Source organism: Catharus ustulatus, chromosome 3 (assembly GCF_009819885.2).
Source record: "Catharus ustulatus isolate bCatUst1 chromosome 3, bCatUst1.pri.v2, whole genome shotgun sequence".
Taxonomy (NCBI): domain Eukaryota; kingdom Metazoa; phylum Chordata; class Aves; order Passeriformes; family Turdidae; genus Catharus; species Catharus ustulatus.
Genome location: NC_046223.1, coordinates 118107964 through 118121737, shown reverse-complemented (window position 1 = coordinate 118121737; position 13774 = coordinate 118107964). Strand labels below are relative to the sequence as shown.

Here is a 13774-nt window from a genome sequence, read left to right as displayed (position 1 = left end):
TAGAACTAACTAAAAAGATAAAAACTCATCCTTCCGTCTCCTGTGCTTGGCAGCAGAATTGTTGGTCAGCAGGAATGTGCAGAACTTTGTGAAAAATTGTTTTATAGATAATTGCCTGTTGCAGACTGTCTAGAGGAACTCACATTTTATTTTTGGCATTTTGCATTAAACAGTAGCTTTTACATTTTAGGCCTGATGTGTTGATTTATATATCCTCCAGTCCTCTGGTGGACATCCAATTTCCAAACTTGGATACCTCTCTTGAGTAACTGGAGTCAAAATTTTTACTTCTCAGACAGGAAGAATAACTTTCCAAGTCTGTACCTGTCCAGCTCAGAGAAAAACCATAATGTGATGATGGGGATGGGTCTAAAAACTTGCACAGGAAAAGTTTTACACTTATTCCCACCTGGATTTTGGGTGTAGACATTTGAATGGCTTGGCTGCCCTTTTGATCAATACCCATGAACTTGGAGAAGGTCTGGAAACTTATCTAAGAGTTCAGAATCAAATGTTTGAATTAAAAATCCTGGGTTTTTTCTTTCATTGCCCTTAAATCTGGGAGCTTGTTAACAGCAGCTCATTTTGTCACTGATACACAGGAGATATTGCACAGATATTTTTGAATTTTTCTTGTTAGTAGCCAATGTTGCAGGGGAAAATGCACTTCCTTGGTGGTACAACCATGACTCTTGAAATATATTTTGGGGAGATGCTGCTGGCTCATCTTGGTATCCCAGCAGCTGGAAATCAAGGGACAGAAGCATTCACACCACAAAAAGATCTTGCACCTGTAATTAATTGCAAATTATTGTAACTTTAATTAATATTTGAATGACATTTGTAAATCTGGATTTATTTCCAACTGCTGCTTCTCTTGTTTCAGAGTGTAACTGAATGGGATGAGATTAATGGACTCTTCAATCTTTGTGTTTAAAATAAAATATGTCCATAAAAATACATAAACCTATAAATACAAACCTCCCTGCAGGGGTGTAAATAGCCAAATATAAAAAATATTCCCAGTTCTTTGAGGTGTGAAGGTGGAAATGATGGAAGACAGGGCTGGAGTAATTCCTTGGATGGGTTTTGGTTATTTCCTTCCAGCACTGGGATGCAGCAAGTAACACAGGCTGAGTTAAGAAGGGTTTGGACAAACCCACTGGTGTACAGAACAGGTCATTGCTTTGGAATATAGAAAATATCTGAATGTGGGGGATAAACTGATGGTTTTTAAATGTTATTTTGGCCACTTTGCTGCTGCTGTCCCCAGCACCAGCCTGGACCTTGTGCTTAATCTGAGGTCAAATGTTTGGTTCATAAGCCAGCTGTAGTAGATAATACATTTTCTGCTTGTTTCTGGAAGTGCAAAAACTGCATAATCAATCAGCTTTGAGAAAAAACTGATGGCAAGTTGATTTCCTAATTCTTCCATCCCTTTACCTTGACTGCCTCACAGTTAGCAGCTTTCCTGCAGACTTTGCATTATATATGGAAAAAAAAGAAAGTTTTCAGAGAAGTTAGCAGGTGAAAATGGAGAATGTCATGGCAGCCAGAGCTGTAGCCTTGCTGCCAGTGAAAGCTATAATTATATATATGGGGCACATACATTCTAGCAGATCCTTCCATTTAACCACCCTGGTTTAAGCACAGACCAAATTTAGGATCTGAGCTTGGTGACCATGGCACTCACTAAATCTCAAATTCCATCTTCTGCCATTTACTGTCTTTCTCAAATGCTCAGTGAGACTTTTTTTTTCCTAGTTGTTCTATGGAACAGCTTTGATTTTTCTCACTTTGTGGTTATTTTAAGCTTCAGAAAACAATAAGAATGTACTTTTTTTTTTCCCCCCTCTCTTTCCTCTGTGCTTTTATGAAAGCAGAATCTGTGTAGATAAAGCACAGTTGATCTGTTAGGGATTACTGTTTCTCAGTTATTCTTTTGCTCTTGCATATCATGCCTTTATGTAGAAGAATATTTAAAGGTGCCGTGCAGAACAGTGAGATGAAAGATTCTTTGTGCATTGAAGAATTCTGGTGTCACAGGAGTCCACCTGTTCTCCCCTAACTTTTTTTTTTCTTTTTTTTTTTTTTTTTTTCAAACTGAAGTTTATTTAAAGTGATTTTTAGTGCTTAGAAAAGCTGCTGGCTTTTGACAGCCTTCAAGATTGAAAAGCTGTCCCCACAGGTGGTGGCAGCAGCACTGTGGCCTGGAATTCAGGGCACAGGAGTGGGAATCAGAAGATCCACGTTCTGTTCTCATCTTTATCTCAGCTGACCTTGAGCCAAGCAGCAGCAGCAGCAGCTGAGGCTCAGTTTTCTGTGGGGAATTGTACCCTGCCTCAGGAGGACATTGTTGTAAAGATTTGCTGTTCACTTAGGGAAGAAAAGACAAAAGGATAAAAACTCCTTGCATCATCATCAAGCAGCAGAGCTCATGTCCAGCCTATCAGCCACCAGAATAATTGGCATTTTTCAGGAGAAGATCTTACCAGCACCCTGTGGAAAACCTTGGGATGAGTGGGAGTTCTTTTTGTCTGTGTGAAATTGTCTCAGAGGGACTGACAATGCCACGCTGGTTTATTTTGGTGTGTCCTGCATGAAGGGAATTGTGGTGATTTCTGTGGAGCTCAGAGATCCACTGGGTGTAGCTTTGTGTGTCACATCATGGTCACTACAGGACAATTAATGCACCCATCCAGCTTGTAAAGCTCTTCCTGTGATTAAGCACCAGAGGAGTTTTCTTTTTGACCCTTTCAGGCCATCAGCTTAATTCCCAGAAGCTTCAGATTTAATTACCCAAATCATTACCACAGTATGCGTAGCTGCAGATTTTATTAATGACCATAAAATTACTGAATCCTCTTGAAAATGAGTGTGGATTCCCAGGCAGAAGTTCCCTCCACACCTCAGCTCTGGTCCAGGTGAGTGAATAGCACAGGTTGGTGCAGCACTTCTGCAAGTGTCACCTTTCTGCACCTCATTTCCTCCAAATTTACTGCCACTAGTAATACCCTTCTGCAGTTCTGCCACCAAATCCAGGTGTTCTCTCCTCTCAAATGGCAGCTGAGCTGAAGTTTTACAATTCTCAGAGCCTGTTCTTACACCTTTAGCAGCAGCCTGACCTTTACACCTGTTTCAGATTCCTTCCACTCACTCTGCTGCCTTTGTGCCTATCCCTAAAATGTCCTTTAATCCATTTCAATTCCTTCTCCCTGCACAATACTTTATGACTTTGTAAATCAGCCTGAGAGGTACAAAATCAAATGCTTTCCTGAGATCCTGATAACTTATGTCCACTGTTTCACTCTTGTCTAACCTAACGATTTGGTCGTATAATAAAAAGGATTTCAGCAGATTTGTCAGGCATGACCTTCCTTTTATGAATCTGTACTGAATGTCCTCTACTAAATTATGCATTTCCAAATGTTCTGCAATTTTGGCTTTTATCAACACTTCCAATACATACCCACAGCTGAAGCTGGATTTCCTGTTGGAAGATTCAGCAGAACTCTGTCACAGCCCAATGAAATTCATCAGTTTTTCAGAAGCCTCCATCACACAACCTCAGCTTCTTGTCCTTGTCTTGCTGAATGGTTCTTTCTGAGAGAGAGGAGGTTTAGATTGGATATTAGGGAGAAATTCTTGGCTGTGAGGGTGGGGAGGCCCTGGCACAGGGTGCCCCTGGAAGTGTCCAAGGCCAGGTTGGACATTTGGGCTTGGAGCAGCCTGGGATGGTGGAAGGTGTCAGTGTTGGAACAAGGTGAGCTTTAAATCACCTTTCTGCTCCAAACTATTCTGTGATTCTGTAATCCTTGACCCTGGAATCAGTGTTTTGGTTTCTAGAGTTCTGACAGTCCTGTGTGCTCAGGAATACACAGCATTGGTGTCACACATGGAATGAGCTGCTGAGTCTCAGCCCACTCACAGGTGAGGGGGTTTAGGCCAACAGCTCAGACTAAATTTGGTCCTGAGCTTCCTAAATAATTTCAGTTGTGACTGGAGGTCAGTTCACCTCTCTGTGCATCCATTTATTGTCCTGTTTCCTAAAGAGTATTTTCCATTGCAGACCTGTGCTTTTGGCTGAAAATATATGTGGGGGGGGGCAGGGAAACTCCAAATCCTCTGAGTGTTCTTGCTTAAAACCCTTTTGTTTGTGCTTATACCTACTTTGAAGGTATAGCTTGTCACTTGGGCTGTGCTTCCAAATCTGGATTTCTCTTGGAGGGATGTTCTGACCCACCTACTTTACACTGCTGATATATTTAGCAAAGTTTTGCCGTAATAGTTCCTCCAGTGCTGTCCCAAAGCTCTCACCTGCTCTGCTGCCTCCCTCCTTCCCAGGACAAGGGAATGGCTTCAAACTAAGAGTTGGGGAGAAATTCTTCCCTGTGAGGGTGGGGAGACCCTGGGATGGAATTCCCAGAGAAGCTGTGGCTGCCCCTGGATCCCTGCAAGTGTCCAAGGCCTGGTTGGATGGGGCTTGGAGCAGCCTGGGATGGTGGAAGGTGTCCCTGTCACAGGGGGTTGGAATGGGATGAGTTTTAAAGTCCCTTCCAACCCAAACCGTCCTGGGAATCCATGTTTCCTTGTCCCCAAGCAAAGGTACTGCTCAGCCTGGTTAGAATGAGAGTGGCACAGGAGGGTCCCAGCTGGATCTACAACTGACAGGAGGGTGCAGCCAGGTGGGATCAGCCTCTTCTCCCAGGTAAAAACAGACAGGACAAGAGGAAATTGCCTCAAGCTGTGCCAGGGGAGGTTTAGGCTGGATATCAGGAGCAAATTCTGAAACAAAGGAGTGGTCAGGCATTGGAAGGGACTGCCAGGGAGGTTTGGAGTCCCCATCTCTGGAGGTGTCCAAATAATGCCTGGACATGGCACTCAGTGCTCTGGAGTGGGTGACAAGGTGGGATTTGATGATCTTGAGGTCTTTTCCAACCACCTCAGTGATTCTGGAATTCTGGGATCCCAGAACATCTGGGGATGGAGTATTTAAGACCACAGGGAATGGTTTATTCTTTAGCCTGGACTCAGCTTTTAGAGCACAACCATCACTTGGTTGGGTCTTTGTCTGCCCTGTATCTGCTGCTTATTGAAGGAGAAAATTGGAATTATGGAGGTACTTAACTTAAAATTACAGAAGATGCTCAGTGTAATGGATCGGCTTTTCTTTAAAAAGCCAGGTTCTGCCTCCCTCCTCCAACCTTCCTGTTAGATGTCATCCAAGATGGATTCCAAGTGCAAAAAAAAAAAAGAGGAAAAGAAATAAAGTGAACCTGCAGCAAGTGAATCATTCCTACTAAATTTAAACCACTTATTATGGGGAGGGAAAAAAAAAAAAAAGAGAGAACTCGGATTACAGGTTTAGCAAGCGTGAGCACATACTTCAGCGTGTATTGCTGGATTTACAATTGCCAAACTACTGATTTCTTGGAACTCTGCTATTAGCATTGTTAAGCAGTGTTCCAGACAGTCACTCCTATAAATCCTGTTAATATGTTAAGCAGGAGAAGGCCTTTGAAAGAATAATATTTAGCTGGTGAGTGATCTCCATTTGTGTGTGTGGTCTGGGCTGAGGTAGGGGAAGTGGCTGTGCTTGCTCCTGGAGCATCCAGTTGATGTTTGCTTGAATGTTGCTGCCATTTCTAGTAGGTGCTTGGGAATATTTGATTTATTTTTGGGGAGAAAAGTGTTAAATGGAGGGTATGAAGGGGCCAACCAAAAAAGCTGGAGAGGGACTTTGGACAAGAACCTGAGGGACAGGACACAGGGAAGGGCTTCCCACTGTCAGAGGGCAGGGACAGATGGAATATTGAGAAAGAATTGTTGGCTGTGAGGGTGGTGAGATGGAATGGATGTGGGATGGAATTCACAGAGAAGCTGTGGCTGCCCCTGGATCCCTGGAAGTGTCCAAGGCCAGGCTGGATGGGGCTTGAATCAACTTGAGATAATGGAAAGTGTCCCTGCCCATGACACAGGGTGGCACTGGATGAGCTTTAAGATCCCTTCCAGAAGAAACCATCCTGTGATCCCGTGATTTTCCAACTCTTGCCTTTGGAATTGGTGTTTTGTTTCACAATTTGAGGGTGCTGTGTGCTCAGAGCAGGGCACCAGCAGCTCCCAGCTGGGTGGCACACATGGAATGAGTGCCTGAGTCTCAGATCAGTGAGTTCCAGCAGGGACAAGTCATGTCTGTTCTGCACACATCAGAACAAGATGAAATGTCTGGTGTAAAGTCACCAGAGTACAGCTTTACCTTGGGCCATCAGCTCATCCTCTCCCTCCCTTATCTGCTGCTCCCTGTTCCTCTGCAGGGGTGGGGGAGCCCCTCAGGCTTCTGGCAGAGCTGTGAAAAAGGCAACTTTGATCAGCCCTTTGCTTGCCAGGGATGATTCCTTTCGAGGGGAAGCTGATCAAAGTGCAGGTCAGGCGGGAGGAAGAAGAGGGGAAGCAGGAAGGGACGCTGGAGCCACGGATCGATATTTTCAGCACAACAGGTTGACAAGGGCACGGGGTGGAGCGGGGCGAGGGGACGTGTTTGATGTGTGCTGCTGCAGCAGGGACACGTCTGCCACATCCCAGCCTTGTTCCAGCATCCCTGGCAGAGGCAGGATTCTCACACAGCTCCTGGTGCTCTGAAGTGAACAACACTTGGGTGCCCTGTGACCTCCCAGCAGTTGTGAGCACAGGGCAGACCCTGGTGGCACTCAGCCTCCTTTTATGGCACAGTTTTTATGTACACTTGTTTTTTTTGGAGGTGAAAAAGAGCTGCATTCTTGTTTTATTACAGGTAACTGAGAGCTCACAGCGTTTTTCAGAACACCATTTTGTGTTTTGTAAAGTTCCTACCAAGTTTATTGTTTGTACAGCATTTTATCACATTCTTTTTTGGGAAAAAGTAATGATCATCTTAAATCCAAAACCTGTTTTAAAACACATAATACTTAAATTTTATGCAGTGAATTTGGTCTTGTCAAGTGATACCACTTTCCTCCTAATACTTTTTCTTGTGCCATACACCAGTGTAAAAATAAAGGATTGTGAGGCATGACTTATTCATCTTACTTGTTCCTGGTACAAGTGATGGCAGATACAATTCTGGTTTCTTTTTTTTTTGGTGTCAGCAACTGTGTGTAGGTTCTTGAACTCAATTCACCTGAATGTGCCTCTTGTGTTGGGCATCTTCAATGGATTGTGTAGTTGCAGTTCTCTGTGCCTGCCAAGGGTTTTGCATCCATGCAAATGCAAATTCTAAGCATGATGGAGCACTCCATGAAAAAATGCAGCTTTTGGAAGTGTTCCCTGATTTGGCACAGGAAAAGTTAAAAATCAAGTCAAGTAAAAAGGAAATCAAGTTTGATTCAATCAACACATCTCAAAGCCTTTGTTTTGCAATGAATCTCCCTCTGTCAAGGACCCAATGCCAAGTGTAGATTCTGGAATTCCACTAAAGAGAGTTTGGGGCATCTGCTGAGGTGTTCTGGAGAGTCATGGATGAAGGAAGGTCCTTTCCTGTCCAGTTGGATTTCTTGGAGCTGTTGTACCTTTTGCAGTGTCCATTGTTGACTCAACCCTTTCCTAACCACAACCTCCACAGAATCTGTGAGTTCTCTTTCTGGTGAAATCCTGAATCCCCTTTGGGGCAGTGGATTCATGGCATGCAGGTGTTGTGCTTGGAAATAGAGAACCTCATTTCACTGGACATGTCCAGGGCTCACAGAAAACTGCCAAGGTAATTTGTGTTAATTGGGATGGTTTTTTCATTTATTGTGTGTTTGGCCCAAGCTTGGACTCAAGGACTTGGCAGTTTCCCATCCATCGATTTTGTCAAGATGTCACCACTTTTGTCACCAGGCCCTGCTGGTGTCATGTAGGGGCTTTAAATCTCAGTTCCACTCCAGGTCTTGTCTTGCCTTTGAAGCTCTGCAGGAGTCAGGTGGCTCCTAATTCACTCTTTCTCCCCCATTTCAGTGGTCAGACTGATCTGAGGTGACTGTTTGATCCCTAAGGAAATGGAGTTGTAGCAGTCATTGGCTGTCCCTGCTCATCAGGAGTTTGTGCCTCACTGCCATTCTTCTGCTGATGACATTCACATGTCACCATTTTATTCAGTTTTAGCTGGAAAAGCCAACTCAATTCTAGTCTTTGATTCCAGGCAAATTTTTAACCATGATTGGAGAGGTCAGCATGCAGCAATCCAGGAGATACAGGAGTGTGGGTGGGCAGGATGTTGAGGCTGGAAGCTCATTTGTGAGCAATAACCAAAGCACAGCCTGGGTGCTGTGCTCAGATGGGTCTGCAGAGGTGGCTTGGTGACAGCATTTCACTTCCAGCTGCCATCAAGGACAGAGCAATACTAAATTACATCCTTTTACTGGGATTGCATTGCCTTTGATGGATCTGTGGGAGTTCTGGAGCAGCTCAGGATCCTTTCCAGTGAAATACAGATGGTCATTTCTGCCTTTCTGGAAACCTTAGAGTTTGGGAAACTTCATGATTTTGTGACCTCATTTTTTCTGTAGTGACATCTCTTGCAAATCTGCCTCAAAATGGAGCCTGACCTCTGCCCCATGCTCTAGGAAATTCCAGTAAATCTGGGCAAGGAGGTTTCTTCTGCATGGGATTGGGGAGGGAGGAGAAGGGAGAAACACTTTTGACTGTGATCCGTGGTTAATTGTCCTGTGCAAATGTGCTGCAGAGCATATTGCAGGAAAAATCTTCTTTTTTTATCTTTTTTGCATTTACCTGTAATAAATGATAAGCTGTGGCTGTATCATAAGAGTGAGGTGTTTGTTTTCTAAAGGGGAGAGGTTTCTGCCAATGTTTTCCCCTCAGAGTTCAGAGAAAAAAACGAGATCCCATAAAAAACTTGTAAACTTGTTAACTTGACAAGGAGCTGCTGCATTCCCTCACCATAATCCCAAAATATGGCCTGCTCCAGGGTTGTACTGTGAAAGGTTTGGTAAACAACACAGTCACAGGAAGAATGAGAACAGCAATGACTGGAGGTGACTCCTGAGCATTTTTCCCAAGGATTTTTGTGTTCATAGAAGTAATCTTGTGCTGCTTTCCACTCACTGGTGCAGGTAGCTCAGAGAAAATGAAGTCTTAAATTTTGAGGATACTCAGGACATGGTCCTGAACAAGTGGATTTGGTGGCCCTGCTTGAGCAGGGAGCTTGGATCAAAGGATTTCCACGTGGAACTGGATGCTGGGGTGTGCTCAGGAGGTGGCACTGCCTGGAGAAGTTCCTGGCCTTGCTTCCCAAATCAAACACATCCTCAAGTCATATGGCAGAGCTTTTTTTACATTTTTTTCCCCCCTAATATGCCTATTTTGGGAAAATGGGCTAGAGAGTCCTAGATTAGCTCCAGTATTTTGGACACTAGTCCTACTTTTGTGCGTGCACCCAGCTGAATTTGAGTGTTGATACAAATGCAGTACCTGGACTTTTGAAAGCTCTGGGTAAATAAGAGCCTGTCTGAACATCTCCCAGGAATAAAGGACTTGGAGCTGGCAGGGAAAGGCTGCTGTCTGGAATGTGAAGCCAGGCACATTCAGAGTAGAAATCAAGTAGAGATTTGTAGTGGAGAGGGTGATTAAACACCAGAATAAACCAGAGTGATGGATCCTTGCTCTCCTGTTGGTTTTGAGGCAAGATGTGGGACAGAAGTTAAACCAGGTAACAGCTTTATTTCACACTGGCCTCAATGTAGAGAAGCCAATTGAATCCAAAATCATTTAGGGTGGGAAAGATCTCCAAAATCATCCAGTTGGAATGAGTCCCACCTCTGACAGACGTTTGTCACCCAGACCAGACACATCCAGTTGTGCTTTTGGCACCTCCAGGGTTGGGGACTTTGTTCTTGGGGCTGAATTTCTGGTCCTTGGTGGTTCTGCATTTCAGGAGTGGTGTGACAATTGCAGTGCTGGGGCCTCTGCTGTGTTCAGCCACTGATGCTGCCCTGGGTGGCTTTAAGCCAAGATTTCAGCCCCTCTGTTCATGTTTTAACTTATGTCAAAATGGTGATGTTTGTCTTCCCCAAGGACAAAAGCTTTTAGTTTGTTATTTGTAAAGCCCATTTGAAGAGCTCACCAAGGAAGGTATTAGTGAAATACAAAGTGATGGGGTTTTTTTTATTTTTATACTATGTGAGTCACTCAGAAATTAAAAGAGAAAATGAGTTTCTCTTCCAAATAAGTGATATCAGCCTCATCTTTACCAAGTGACTTTCTCCTTGCTTCTGCAGGGTGTTATGGATCAGGGTGAGCTCTGCTTCAAAACATTTAATTGCACACAGTGAGAAATGAAGAAAACTGAAGGGGATCCCAAGAATGTATTAAAAATCAGAACAAAAATGAGAATGATTTCATGTCAAGTGAGACAAATGCAGAGTTGATACTCCAGTGCTTCACACTTCCACTTGTCCTTGGCACTGAGAAAATGAGATTTTTAATATCTGAAAAACAGATTGCCACAAAGACTCATCCATTGTAAATTTAAGCTGCCTTTATAGCAACTTAAGCTGGGGACAAGATTGTTCATTACATCTGATTCTACAACTGCAGCCATGATTTCCATATTAATAGTGGCTTTTTTTTGTTTTATTGTCTCTAGCAGAAATAGGAAGGGAGCTGGTTGTGTTTTCCCTCGGCTAGCAGATAATTTATTTAATGAATAATGCGAAAAGGGCAAAGGTTTGTGAGTTCCTACTCCCATATCACCACAAAGAGTGGTGACACCTGCCTTGGCTGCTGTGCTCAGACTGCTTTGGTGCTTTGGTTTGTGCTAAAAAGGGGACTGAGGGAAAAGAAGGATATTGAGTCATGATTCAGAGTCAGGATCTGTCGCTGATGCAATTTACGTTGGTCAGGATTGAATTGTTTTGACTCAGATTTTAGGTGAAGGGTTTGCTTGTTCCCTGCCTGATGTGCCCTTAAGTGACAAAAGCATTGAAGCAACTTCTCACATGTGTCTGGGGGTGGGGAAGGTATTTCTGTGCCACTGAACTTTAGACCAACGTGGAGTCAAAGACTGTTTGTGCCCCTTTTCAATAGCGGCGCTCGGGCTGGCAGCAGAGGCAGCATCAGCTTCCTCTCCTTTCTCTGGAGCTGGGTTTTCTTTCACCACTCCTGCTCCCAAGGCACATTGTCCTTCCTTACTTAGGCTGGGACAGTTTGTGGTTGCATTCTGACACTGTAATGTAGCAAAACCAGAGATTTATCCCTGTTTTCTCATGGATTTGCTGCTGTTTATTTCTGCTGGAAATCCTGTCCTGTGTCTGCACTCACAGATCTGGAGTCTCTTGGAAAAACTCATCTTCCTCCTCTAATCACATCCCAAATTTGGTCTAGATCCTAATGGCTCTTCTTTGAAATATCTGAGGTCCATACCAGTTTTTTCCTCTTTCATTGCTATCACTAATATCATCCTCCTGCTTTTGTCATCTCAAAACCTGAGTTACAGCAGCCTTTTCTTTGCTTCTCTTATCTCATCTCCTTGTGTTCTACTTTTAATCCTGCATTTCATGATGAAGGAAGGTGATTTTTTTTTCTTTTCTTTCTGGGTTTTCTACTTTGCTACATGCACAGTCCTCACTCTGGAAGCAGATCTTTCTCTGAGGAATCCAGTTCTTTATCATTAGCCCCTCTGACCTTCAGAAAGTTTGTATATATTTAAGTCTAATTTGTTCCTCTTTGGAAAACAAAACAGCTCTCTGTATAAAAATTTGGCAAGAAGTCAGCAGCATGATCTCATATTTTTTGTGACTGCCTGGGGGAATATGTTTAAAATGCAGTTAAGAGATTTGACAGAGGAGGGGTTTGGTGGGGGGGTTTCTCTAAAAGATTTGGGGTGGGTTTGGCTCTTCCATCCAGCAGTGGTTTGGTGTCACTGGTTCTCAGCTCACAGAATGTGGCCTGTGAGGGTGTGCTGGGACCATTCATCTTGGTGACCTCTTTTCCTGGAGAGAAGGAGGCAGCTCAGCACCTCAGTGTGGGCCAAATGAGTTGTTCTGGAAGAGCAGCAGCCAAATCTCAGCACCTCCCCTCCCTGGGAACACCCAGAGCTTTTCCTGGCCACAGCTGGGTGGGAGAAGGATCTTAGGGACAGGCTTAAACCTCCCAGGAAAACTGTGACCAACAGCTGAGTGCTGCCACTTCTGGGGAAGCTCATTCAACCCAGCCTTGGAAATTAATGAGTTTTTTCATGGTGGAGAAAAGAAAAAAATCCACAAGGAGATGATATCATCATCCCTTGGAGGGATTTAAGAGCAGTGTGCATGTGGCACTTGGGGACATGGGCCAGTGGTGCCCTTGGCAGTGCTGAGGTGACAATTTGACTTGATGTTTTCATGGAGGTTTTTCCTCCTTTGTGAGACCTTGTGGGATTCTCTGTCCAGCTCTGGGGTTCTCAGCACAGGGGAGATGTGAAGATGTTGGAGTGAAACCAGAGAAGGTCACAGAGCTGCTCCAGGGACTGGAGCCATACTGGGAGAACTGGGAATTTTCAGCCTGGAAAAGGCTCCAGGGAGAGCTCAGAGCTCCTTCCAGAGCCTAAAGGGGGATTTGGGACAAGGATGGAGGGACAGGACACAGGGAATGGCTTCACTGCCAGAGGGCAGGGATGGATGGGATATTGGGATATTGGGATATTCCAGCTGTGAGGGTGGGGAGGCCCTGGAATAGAATTCCCAGAGCAGCTGGGGCTGCCCCTGGATCCCTGGAAGTGTCCAAGGCCAGGCTGGATGGGGTTTGGAGCAGACTGGGATGGTGGAAGCTGTCCCTGCTCGTGGCAGGGGGTGGGACAGGATGAGCTTTAAGGTCCCTTCCACCCCAAACCATTCTGGGGATCTGTGACCTTAGAAGGCTTTTCTGTCCTTCCCCAGCATCTTCAGCAGGTATTGAGGGAGGAGGAGTCATTCTCTGATATCTGGAGCATTTGTGACCACTGAGCAGAGCCAGGATGTGCCATCCATGACTGCTCTGCATGGATTAGCCATCCAGGATTGCTGATGTTACAGGTGGAGCAGAGGAAATCATCCCTGTCCTGCTGTATCCACTCATTTTCCATCCCAGCTCTGCCTGGATGTAACATCCTGCTTTTCTCTGTCCTCTTGGTTAATAGTTTGACTTTTGGAGCACTTTCAGTCCCTGTTAGTTTGTGGAGAAAGACATCAGCAGTGATAGCTGAGGAAAATTCTATTAGGTCATTCCTCCTCAGAGCACAGTACCTGTCTCCTGAGCTCTTGGCCAAATAATCCTTTTAATAGCTTTTGTGAGTTAAAAGGGTAGGTAACTGTCATAAGGCTAAATGATTGCATAGATTAATTTACTTGTGGCCAAAAGAAATCAATTGTAATTTAAATTTTTGTCTCTGGACTGATTACAACACCAGACATCAACTTTCTCTGTAAGAATCTGCTGTGTGCATTGAAGTCTGTGAGTCTGGATTAGTGACAGATTATCCAGAATGATGTGATTGGATCTCTTTGCCTCTCCCAGACATCTCTAATGTTCTTGCATCTTTTCCTTGTGTCTTACAGAATGGTGAATAACACTGAAGACCCTCAAGAGGCTTTGTAGCGTCCCATCCTCATGTAAAGTATGCTCAGAACTTTTCCAGTAGTGTAAGTACAAGCTGAAGAAACTCAGAACAATTCAGAGTAATTTTGTGGTGTTCTTCTGTTAAATTGTCTAAAAAGAGCAGAGGAATGGTTACAGTCGTTATGAGCAGTTGGCTGAGTTGGAGAGTTTCTCTGGTTTAGTGGAAGAT

At 44.3% G+C, this 13774-nt stretch overlaps 1 protein-coding gene across 10 annotated transcripts in view; it reads left to right on the top strand.

Annotated features, from left to right (window-relative positions):
• HMBOX1 (homeobox containing 1) overlaps positions 1-13774 on the top strand; it is a 106745-nt gene that overhangs the window by 29426 nt on the left and 63545 nt on the right. For 9 of the 10 annotated variants that reach the window (XM_033053918.2, XM_033053913.2, XM_033053917.1 and 6 more), the window contains exon 2: positions 13545-13628. In XM_033053918.2, coding sequence (XP_032909809.1) covers positions 13606-13628 — 23 coding nt within the window. In that variant the 5' untranslated portion in view covers positions 13545-13605. The remainder of the gene's footprint in view (positions 1-13544; positions 13629-13774) is intronic. The other variant, XM_033053915.1, reaches the window with a different exon arrangement.